The sequence below is a fragment of the Nothoprocta perdicaria genome, unplaced genomic scaffold (genome assembly GCF_003342845.1).
Source record: "Nothoprocta perdicaria isolate Ctin4 unplaced genomic scaffold, notPer1 scaffold_256, whole genome shotgun sequence".
NCBI classification, from domain to species: domain Eukaryota; kingdom Metazoa; phylum Chordata; class Aves; order Tinamiformes; family Tinamidae; genus Nothoprocta; species Nothoprocta perdicaria.
Genome location: NW_020455484.1, coordinates 44,172 through 55,970, shown reverse-complemented (window position 1 = coordinate 55,970; position 11,799 = coordinate 44,172). Strand labels below are relative to the sequence as shown.

The window sequence follows — 11,799 nt, the reverse complement described above, 5'->3', positions numbered from 1 at the left end:
CGGCAGCTCGCTCGGCCCCCACGAGAGCGAGTGAAAACAAACAAACAAAAAAAAGGAAAATAAAATTTTTAAAAAATGAGGGCGAGGAGGGAAGAATGAAATCCTCCACCTGCTTCACTAGAGCGGTGGTACTTTCACATTATTATAGTTTTGTCTCGACTCTGACCCAAACCATCATTTCAGTCAGCAGGTGGGTATGGCCATTGCTTTCTGATAGCTTTAGACAATCCAAGTTGGTTGAGCTATAATAAAAAGATAGTAAAGTTAGCTAATCCAAGTGAGCGAACTTAAAAAAAAAATAAACAGCAAAGCTAAGATTAATGCTCCAGTGGCAGCAGTCCCAAGAAAAATAAGCTRGTTGTGCAGTCAGGCTTCACATCACTTCAGAGTGTCCTGGTGAGTGGAATAATAGCCACTTTTCAAAGTTCTTCAAAAATTTTGAAAGGGAGCACAGTGATTCACATACAATTTTGAACTGACAGTGACCAATAAACAAACTTCCAGGACTTTACGAGAAAAGGAACTTTTCTTGTAGTGCTGTCCAAATTATGTTATTTGTAAATGAGGGAATATTGCACAGGAGAGAAGACTAATTAGAGACCTTTTGAATGTTTTGCATGTTGTACTAAATCTTGCAAGCATGTGGTAGCATGTGTGTTTGCTGAACTTTGCACTGAATTAATGATTTTCCTGTAGACTATGTGAAGCAGGGGTTACCTTTCTTTTTTTGTGGCAGTTGCTTGTTGGTACTCAGTCAGTGTGATTTTTTTTTTTCCTTTGTTCTTCCTTTTTTTTTTTTTTTTAAAAAAAAGCTCAAGATTCTGCCTGTGTCACTAATATTCCACATACCTGGTATATCAGGAGTGCTTTATGCTAAATAGCTAACAGTTATTTTAATGAGGTTTTAATGAGGAGCACGACAGTCTCATTGAGCAAGTCCTGTTTAGCAGAGACTGCCTTCCGGAGCAGGGMTGGCTTGTGAGTAGAGCTGGCTGGGTCTGACTCCGGGTGTTTGTGTCTGGGCTAGACAATTTTAAATACTTCCTGCTACGCCTGCGCATGGCCAAGTGCGTATTCTGGCAGGGTAACATGCTCATAGATCTTGAGTTTTCCTGGTGTTGGCACCCAGACTGGAGTCTCGAGAGAGCTAGTCATGAGAACACGGAGTATTTAAACGAGAAGGGTGTATTTCAGCTTATGAATGTGTTATTTTGTGGGAGCAGGATTTATTGTGACAGCAGTCTAGAAGTGCTTTGTTTAAGATCTCAACCATGGGAGAAAAAAAAAAATCATGATCCAAAAATTCACATTTGAAATATTTGTTACGATGAAAGCCATCATCTCATTATTGTATCTCTAGAATAATAAATCGACACAAAGCTGTGCTTAGCTATTTTGAAATTAACTTAACTGGAAAGGAGAGATATAAATGGTATGAGAGGGATAAGAAGGAGAGAATGTTTACAGAGGTGGCCTTCACTATCAGATTAAGCAGGAATTTGAGGGTCTCTGTAAATCGAAATTCAGTATTATGAAACAACAACTCCAGTGCAATTATTTAAAAATCATTATTTGAAAATCATATTGTTTTGAAAGGCCATTCTCAAGGTCATTGAAATACTGCTACCCTTGAAAGTAGTGGGTTTGGGGTTTTCTTTTTATTTTTTTCTCTCTGCCATTTCTGGCAAATATTCTATTTCTAGTAATATGCAGATCATAACTTTTCTTTAAAATGTGGCCTTTTTTTTTAACTTTTTGGCAGATCATGGCTCTCGCTTCCCTACTTGTCCCTGTTCTACTCTGCTTAGTACAGATTTACAAATGTTCCTAAAATAAATCTTATTTAGGTATGTGTATATCTTATTTAGTATGTGTGTACTATGTCGTTCAAAATGATTTTTAGTTTTCTGATCAAGAGAATGCTGTACTCTTTTTGTGCATGTACAATATGCAAATATAAAATTCTCACCTATGCTAGAAAAGTCGGATCAAATGGATGACCTACAGTGAGAATATCACAAACTTAGAGGTAAAGTCAAACCAAATTGCATTGAGTGAATATGTAGTTTATGTTAATCCCTGGGAGCTTATAGTATTTTCTGTGAAGAATAAGAGCGTGCTGCCAAAATGATTTTGAAAATATTATCATGAAGTGTCCAGACATGGTTTTAGGAGCTGGAGTGTAATTTATGAAGGCTTGCACACACTCTTAGCAAATGATGTCTCTTGCGCCAGAGTGAGGAAACTTGCAGGATGCAGTTTGTAAATGTTGTTATGAATTTGCTATTGCACTCAATATTGGGTCATTAATTTTTAAATTTAAATTATTAAAATTATATTATTTAAAATAATTTTTAAAATAAGTAGTGAGCAGTAATGTTCTTTAACAATATTTATAAAGAAWAAATTTTGTTAGTAAGGACCCTTATTGTTTCGGCAGAATTGCCCAATCTGTGTTTATAGAATTATGGAGCATACCAGGAGCTGTATCTTTTCCCAAAGCAAAAACAGGGAATATCAAGAGCTTTGTGACCCATTCGGACAGCGGGCTTTCTCTCTTGTCTGGATTTCATACGGCGGATAGATGCACTTATAGTCACATCTCTCAACATGTGATGCCTTCAAGTCTGTTAAGTGAGAAGGTGCGATGTTCAGGCAGCTGCTGCTGAGCTGACTGGCCCACTCCCCTTCTGTTGAGAGCTTGTCTTGCTCAGGTGACAGGCACCTGCCAGATATAGAGGGAAGCTGAAAACAGTTTCAGTTTTTAGAAATCATTTAGGGGTATTTAAAAAGTTTTTCTGTTGATAATAAAACAATTTTTATAGTAATTCTGTTAATGGCAAGTATGGTTCCCTTACAAGGAAAAACATTTCGAAACTAGGTGTTTGTAAGTATGTTTTTGCATACACTTAGAAAAGAGCTATGAGAAAATATACTTGGAAAAGTTTGTATACTTAGAAAAGTTAAAACTATGGATTGGAAGTGGACTATGTTGAGTTGGACTATTTTAAAAGAAGTTACTTAGTTTTGGTAGCTGGACTGATTTTAACATAGTTACGGCTACAGGTTGAAAAAACCTGTGGCCAAAAAAAAACCCTAAAAATGGGAAGAAAACCCCTAAATACAGGAAGAAAGTCATTCGGAGTACCATTGGGCTTACATAGTTTCAGTGTAAAGTACTGAATATGTAGCATGAATTTTCAGAGTTTTAGAAATGAATGCTGAAGATAAGCTTAGATTATGTCATTAAATATGAGGGTTTTATTCGTCTAATTTTTCAACTGTATCAGCTAAGCTAAAGGACTTTCTATTAAGATCTGACAATAGTTGGAAGATTATTTCAGCTGAATTTCTTGACAGTGTCCAGAGCCATATGAACTTGTCACTCAAAGTGTTAAGAATCAACTGATAGACTTAAAAGTATGAGGGTTTTTGATTAAGTATTTCTCAATTTTAAAATTAGTAGCCTGGATTAAACTTTTAAAATAATATGTGTAGATGAAGTTTGTTTTGGCCACCTCTGTTATCTAGATAGCAGAAAGGAGCATTACAAATAGTATCACAACTGTTTTAATGAGCAGAGAATAATTTACAACTAAACAAAGACTATCGCAGGAATTCATTTTTAGAGCTTAGATGAAGTGGATAAATCTCACCAAGTGCTATTTAAAAGGCCCATTTCTAAAGATACCATTTTATGTTAATTATTGTATGTTGCTCAACTGGTTCAGTGTTTTGCCAGATCAGTTACCTGATCTGCCTTCCCCCAGGATTGCTAGAGTCAGGGCAAGGAGTAGTGTAGAAGGTGAGGATGAGGTAGGGCAGTTTCTTTGGGCAATGTTGCAGACCCAAATCAGATCAAAACAACCCTGTAGCATCTTGAAACTGCCACGGCTTGACTGTTACCAAGAAATGGAGGATGGTTGTAGTGATTGCCAGTGCATTAACATCTGTTTAAAAAAAAAACCTGACAGGCTAGCTGTGTTAATTAGGTGATTCTTTACAGATAAAAAGGTCAAGTTGTGTGTGCATCTGAGCTTTATGTGTGCTCACGAAAATATTCTGCAAACCTACTGTTAGGATGCTTATGTGACTAGCAGAAACACCAGTACCTCTGCTGATTCACCTGCACTGCTTTTGATCTGAACTGCTCCGTTTGGATCTTAATTCAGATCTTTACCCATTGCTAGCGAAGTATTTTTGTTGCTTTAGACTTTCTTGCTTTTTTTTTTTTTCACTAAGACTTAAATACTCTTTTGCAGATACTCACCTGTTAACCATTTTTGCCCGTTTTGCACTAGCCACTTCCTTTGCGCTTAACAGTGATTGCTGATGTAGTTACAGGTGTCATGTAGAACTCATAGCCTCGAGCCTTCAGTTTCTTTGTACGAGATGACTTAGTGCATGTGTAACTTTCTCATGAGATGAAGGAACGGTGGCTTTTAGATCATCATCCTTGGCACAGATGTCTTACTACCCTCAACCTATTAAGAAGGCTTTTAGCATTAGTGTACCAATTGACAGTATGGAATTCTATTTAATTCTCAGTGTCTCTACAGTGGAAGCAGCAACCGTGTGATACAACTGTCAGCCACAGACACTGAACAGCTTTGTTTAGAGATCTAAAATTCACAGAATGGTTAAGGTTGGAAGGAACCTCTAGAGATGATCTAGTCCAGCAGGACACCCAGAGCACGGGGCACAGGGTGGCATCCAGGCAGATTTGGAAGATCCCCAGAGAAGGAAACTCCACAACCTCCTCGGGTAGCCTGTTCCAGGGCTCTGGCACTCTCACAGGAAACAACTTCTTCCTCACACAGTGATGGAACTGCCKGTGTTTCAGCTTGTACCCCTTACCCCTTGTCCTGTCACTGGCCACCACTGAGAAGAGCTTGGCCTCATCCTCCCTACACCCTCCCCTTAGATACTTATGCACATTGATCAGATCTCCTCTCAATTTTCTCTAGGCTAAACAGGCCCAGCTCACTTAGTCTTTCCTCACACAAGAGATGCTCCGGTCCCTTAATCATCTTGGTTGTCCTCCTCTGGACCCTCTCTAGAAGCTCCACATCCTTCTTGTACTGGGGAGCCCAGAACTGCACACAGCACGCAGGTGCGGCCTCACCAGAGCTGAGGAGAGGGGCAGGCTCCTGTCCCTTGATCTGCTGGCAACACTGCTCYTCATGCAGCCAGGATCCCATTGGCCTTCTTGGCCACAAGGGCACTGCTGCCTCGTRGTGAACTTGGTGTCAACCAGGACTCCCAGGTCCCTCTCCGTGGAGCTGCTCTCCAGCAGGTCGACCCCTAATCTGTGCTGGTGCCTGGGGTTATTCCTCCCCAGGTGCAGGACTCTGCATTTGTCCTTGTTGAACCTCATAAGATTCCTCTCTGCCCAACTCTCCACCCTGTCTAGGTCCCTGTGAATGGCAGCACAGCCCTTCAGAGTCTCAGCCTCTCCACCCGGTTTGGTATTGTCCATAAATTCTTTGTCTGCTGATATTCTTAAGGTCATGGTGGTGGCTTACTGCTGCTGCTACGTTCATAAAGCTGTTTAGATCATATAAATGCATGTATAAAGTTACTCCTGTGACAGTTTGCAGCACCTTGAAACTTGTTTCCATAGAGGAATAATCAAGAACTCTATGACTTCCTCAAGGTGGATAGTATAGGGTAGGATGTTTCATTTTGTTTTCAGCTTTATAAGCTTTGCACTTCAAGGTAGAAGATAGTTCAGTCTTTGAATATCMATGCTTTGTTGTCTCTAACAGGAGAGTGCTACAAAACCATTTGGATACCTTTAGCTAGGAGGCAAATGAATCAACGGTCCCTTAAGGACCTTTGATTAGAATATGGAGCAGCAGCAAATTAAAGGCAGAAAATATCTTGTCTGTTTGAATGTGTGCAAAACCTAACAAGATAGTGAGATACCAGCTTAGAAATCTAACGACAGTAGAAAGACAAAAATTCATGAAAGATACTTTATTTGACAGTGTTCAGAAGGCTCCAAGAACAGTAGTGATTTTAGTGAACTCTCAGCCATTTGTTGGCTCAGTATTGGTTTCAGTTATAGCTTAGCCCTCTTGACCCTGTTTAGAAACACATTATGAAGCAGCAAGTAGTTGTATTTTGGCCTCAAAGAATATCGTTCCTATGGTTGTCCACTTAAAAACCATTAAATAAAAAGCTTTCACAATTATATCTGCCAGTGTTGATTCAATCTTATTAAAAATGGGGAGAAATATTGCATAGAGATGTGTTATTCTATATGTGCAGTGACAAAAAGCATATCCAGCATGAATGGCAAGAATATTTAAATTAGCACCTGTTCAACATATAGCAAGAACAAGATCTTCTTTGAGTGTGTGAGCCTAATTTAAGAAGGAATTAATTAATGGTGCTTAAATACTGATGTTCCTTGTTGTGCTCAACATGCTTAACAAACTTGCAAAAGTTCTTATTGCTGCTGCTGTCTGTTACAGGTTTTTATTTTTGTTTTTTTAATCTCTAGAGAAGAGGTGTGCAGTTACCTTATATTTGTAAATGGCATTTGCAAGAATAGAATTTTCCTTGAGATTTGCCTTTTTGTCTTCAAACTGGTTTAGAATCTGTTTCAAAGTTCTTTCTTCATTCTGAAATTAATATGTTATAGAAATGTGGTTTGGGCCAGATACTTTTAAGTAAAACTAAAGCTGCTGCTTCTTTATCTAAATACTGTTTTTGTTTTGTTTTCTCCTGTGTTTCAGTATAGATCTTTCTTTTATCTATATGTGTACATGTGTGCATTTTATATATATGCATATATATACATATATATATATATAATATGGTGGAATCTAATTTAAAACACTGGAATGCCCTGGAGTGGTCAATTGACTCGTGACACGCTAGCAAGTTACTTTGATTTCTTTAGGTCTTAAAACAATTGCATACTGTGCTACTCCACAGAGAGAGGGTTACTTAACTTCCTAGGCTTAAGAACATTTTTATTCACACTTATAATATTTGAATCTTCAAAAAAGCATCTGCAGAAGTGTCTTTTGCATTAAGCTAAATCCGGTGTGTGGTGGCTGTGTAGACCGTGTAGACTCCAGAGGTGGTCACCTTCTCAAGATGGTTAAACTCTTAAGTCAGCAGCAGAATGCACCTTCTGTCTTTGCCAACATGTCTGCATTGTTTGSGGATAATAGAGCTCACAAAATGCATGAAGAAAGGAAAGCAGTGTCTGCTGGGGCTATCAGGCTCTGGAATGAGCTGCTGGAGAGAGAATTCAGTTGCTGTKAGGGTATAGTGCTTGACACTGAAACAGCATAGATTAATGGAAAAAAATGGAGAAAGAAAAAAGGGAAATATATGAGGAGGAAAAGGTGAATAGCTAAATTTTCTGTGCAAGAGAGCTTCCTGTATTTTTTGTTGTTGTTGTTGTTGTTCTGATTTGGTGGTAATTGTGACTGTCATGCCAACCACTTAAATGGGAAAAGAGAGAGATTGCAGTATAGGTGGGGGAGATGGGAATTAGTTTTGGTAGAGGTGTGAGAAAAGTTCTARATATTGCAGTATTATCTCTAAAAATATTTCATTTTCCTTTTACCAAAGGAACTGTGAGTCTTTCAGAGATTTTCTAATCTCAGTATACCTCCTGATAGACTGTTACTCATATGCCATCAGCAGTCTTTTTTAAAAATACTTTACTTGATTTCTGTTCATTTGTCTTTATATAGAAGAGTCTGTACAGTCAACATGTATTTCTAGATGCTGTGTTAAAATTGCTGGCAGAGTCTATTATTCTATACAAACTGAACAATCTGGCCCCTTGTTTTATTTATAAAGGTTCAATGTATCTTTGCCTGTCTACATCAATCTGCAAGGGAGTGTCAGAAAGGCCCCGCATTCGCCGAGCCGTGAGTTACCGCTGACTTTTCAGATGTGTTAATGAATGTGGAACAAACGCAGTTATGTGTTACAAAACAAAATGGATCCACCCCCCCAAAAAAGAAAAAGAAAGCAAAACTCCAATTCTTATTGCAGTAGCAGGCATGATTATAAAGGGATTGCTCTAAATTTTTAGTATTGTAAGTAACACTAGGCTTGCCCTCTAGAAAACCTATTGTTGAACTGCTTTAAAGCTGTTCTCTCTTGGAAATTACTGGTTTTAATGGGACTATATCCTACAGACAAATTAAGCATGTGGTGTTTTTGCAGACCTCTGGTTGATTAAGAATTTGAAACTTTGCCCATCTGAAAATGTTATATATTGGCATCTTATACATAGACGTGTTACCTAAAATTCTGTTTACATAGTAGTATGAAAGGSTTGACTACTATGAACACATTGTTTTTTTATCTTCTGTTACAGTTATCTAAGTAATGGCACGGGTTGGATTTCTGAAATCATTTACTAGATTCAAAATGCTGGGCATTTCAGGTTAAATGCAATGAAACAGTAATTCTTAAACTATACTGTATGTCCACATGTATATCCAAATACATTCAATAAATAAATATATCCAATATATCCTTGATGGAGAAGGTTACAATCTGAATTCATAATTCAACTTTTTGTTCCAGCTGCTTTCTTTGCTTCAGTAATTCACCAGTAGGTTTTCAATGATTAGAAATTTTTAACAGGTTGTTACTTTTTTTTTTTTTTTTTTTTAAGTAAGTGGATACATTCCAAGAGATCAAGGTGCTTTTTCATGCCTGCATCTTACCATCAAGAAAGCTACAACAGTGATCTTACTTCCAAATCTTCAGCAGTGGTGATTCCATTATGACTTGAAGACACATTCCCTCCCCTATCCCCAAAATATCAGCTAGCTATTTTGATCTGAAGACTTCTAGATCTTGCTCACAGACAGGGTTATTTAAACTTGCATTTGGACCTCAGTGTGTGGGCAAGTTGATGCTTTTGCTGATGCAGGAAATAMAACCTGCCATGGTGAAGATATAATTCAGGTGTTTCTAACCTAGTAACATATATTTTAAAAAGAAGAAGTTTTGAGAGACGGGAAAAAAAAAAGATTACTCATGATATGGGGATGTTCAAACATCTGTAAAATAATACTGCTTATAGGCTATGTCCATATGTTTGAGTGATTCTTTTTCCAGGTTTGTAAGCATTTAAATATGTTCTTTTTTCTGCCAACTCTGTGCACAACTCTTATCAGAAGTAACAGGGTGCTTTGCATCCAGGACCAAAATAATAGAATGAATATCAGGTGGGATTGAGAGACGATTCTCAGTATGTATCATTATGTGTTCAGGAGTTTATATGCTAATTGTTACATACAGATACATCACAATTTAATGCAAAATCTGAATATAATGTTATATAGCTCCTTTCCCAAATGCTGTCATAGCAACATGTTTTCAAGCTAGCACTGTCCTTCTGGTTCGAGCACTTTTCATGCTGCATTTTTGAAGGAGAAGTTGAAAGCATTTTTAAATAGCATTTTGTAGCTTTTTTCATGTGTGTGTGGTTTTTTTTTTGGGGGGGGGGGGGGGGGGGCAAAAATCATGTAGTGTTTTAAGTTCTAGTTTCCATAGGTTTTCCCTGTGTAATAGGGGAGTGTTAAGGCTTTGCATGTAATTTGCAGAACATGTCCGACTTCTCCAGATACCTAACATGGAATGTGGTGGTTTCTATATTGCAGGTGACACGACCCGCCAGCGAATCAAATTTAGCGATGACAGAGTGTGCAAGAGCCACCTTCTCAACTGCTGCCCTCATGATGTGCTCTCTGGAACTGTATGTAGCTGAATCTTGTCTTCTATTTAGATAAAAACTTGAGAAAGTTAGATTTTATATCTCTGAACTTCATGTTTTTCAACAAATCTCTATGTTGACCCTAGTGGTGATGCTCATATGACATCTACAAACCACTAATATATGGGTAATGAAGTTGCGTTTCTTAATTGATAGAAAACGTGTAAGACATAGGATTTCCTACATAAATTGTCATAGACAGGTGTTTTTAAGTTGGTGCTGTTGCCACTAGCAGAAATATTCTTAAATTTGTACACAAATGTATAGATAACTTTCTAAAAGTTTTCATTATTAGATACAGAAGTTACTTTTCTTCAGAAACAGTTTAATGAAAATGGTTGAAACCTGAGATTTTAGAACCTGAGATGTATTGAGAATTGTAACATGACATTCTTCTAGTGTAGAACTTTGAGTCAGTGTGCCATTTTCACACATTTTAAGATGATTTCAAAATAACATCTTGAAAAGTTAATGTGAGGTATAATATCCTGAACTTTGACATTATTAATAAACTTTGCTTATTTGACTCTAGATTTTTATCTGTACTCTGAGTCAGAGATTCCTCTGAGTATAGCAAACAAAGGTCTTTGACACATTCCAGCAGCTTTGTCCGTGTGCCCGTGCGGTGCTTGAAAGGTGATTCCAGGTAGCTTACTCTTGGTGAAGGGCAGATAAGCTACTTGGCATTGATTATGGAATAAGGATGTATGCGTAGGCAGTAGCCTAAACAATTGATGCCTAGTAACTTCTTGTCCAGCAGTGTTTTTGTTCTCTGTCACGGTCTGGGGGATATGCTTTTGAGTTTTCGTTTTGTGCTTTCTAATCCTTATCAAAGTTCCTTTCAGCACTTGGTGACTTTTGTGGAAGGAAAGACCTCCTTTAACCTGTTGTTCCCTGGTGCTAGAGATTCAACAGTAGAGAGATTGGGTATGATGATACACTGACTCTAATGTACTATTATTCTTAATGCTGCAGTTTGGTGGCTTTTCTTCATCTGTAGCATGGGGAAATGAACACCTGAAAAACATGTTTTAGATATTATTTGAAGCATTATTGATTTCCTCTGTTTTTGTCCGTCTGAGTGCCAACCTCACTATGTATCATTTAAATGATGCATATAATGAAGAAGTTCACTTGGGAAAGGAAAACCTGGAATAAGTGGATTTATTAACTCTCTTCTAATACACTTTCCACATTCCCACATCTAAATTGCCTTAAAATCTTGGTGGATCAGAGGACATCAATGTGTGCACATACTTTCACACATTTCGTTTATTTTGCTGATGTTGGTAACAGAAAAGGTACAGTCCACCTGTGTTTTCTCTAACAAGTCCCTAGGGCAGTAGATGTAATAGGTAAACACAGGCAAAAAAAGCAAAACCAATAGTAGAGCTGAACTAGAGAATTTAGTGTGTATTGTAATAACAAAGGTAATGAAATAAAAAATACGTATTTGAATCTCTCTTTCCCTATACTTTTCTGGGTTTGTAAATAACTTTTCCTGCTTAAAGATGTCCTCTTTTTTTTTCCTTCATATAGCAGGTATTTTCTCTCACCCTAAAACCCAGGCTTCTGAGCTTGTTACGGTATTTTCAGCATGTAGTTACTGAAGATAATTCACACTGAAGACAGTGCATCTTGCAATTTTTTTTACCTGTGCTTTGATATGATTGCATGCACACTTTTCTTTTTGAACAACTGTTTCAGTGTGCGAACAAAACGTAGAAAGGAGAGGAAGAAAATGTTCTTCCTACACCATCTGTTGTTAACCTGTATTTTGCTTGTATGATGAGGCTCTCTGCTTAGTAACATGCAAAGGCATTTATCAGAACCTCCGAAGAGAGATTGTTAAAAGTGTTGATAGGAAAGTTATGATTAGAAACTGCAGACCTGTTGGTGGTATAGACTGGGTGACTTATGAATACAAATTCAGGATGTTATCCTTGATGCATGGGACATTTTGTAAGGTTGAATCTCTTTGGTTTGTCAGGAAGATACCGGACAAGATTTGTGGGTTCTTTAAGTTTAGCGAGGTA

At 37.7% G+C, this 11,799-nt stretch overlaps 1 protein-coding gene across 1 annotated transcript in view; it reads left to right on the top strand.

The window, feature by feature from the left end:
- Positions 1–70: 70 nt before the first annotated feature.
- The window catches only part of LOC112948183 (putative RNA-binding protein Luc7-like 2), a 30,276-nt gene continuing 18,547 nt past the window's right edge, over positions 71–11,799 (top strand). The window contains exons 1-3 of the mRNA XM_026040409.1: positions 71–190; positions 7,828–7,898; positions 9,651–9,745. Coding sequence (XP_025896194.1) covers positions 96–190; positions 7,828–7,898; positions 9,651–9,745 — 261 coding nt within the window. The 5' untranslated portion in view covers positions 71–95. The remainder of the gene's footprint in view (positions 191–7,827; positions 7,899–9,650; positions 9,746–11,799) is intronic.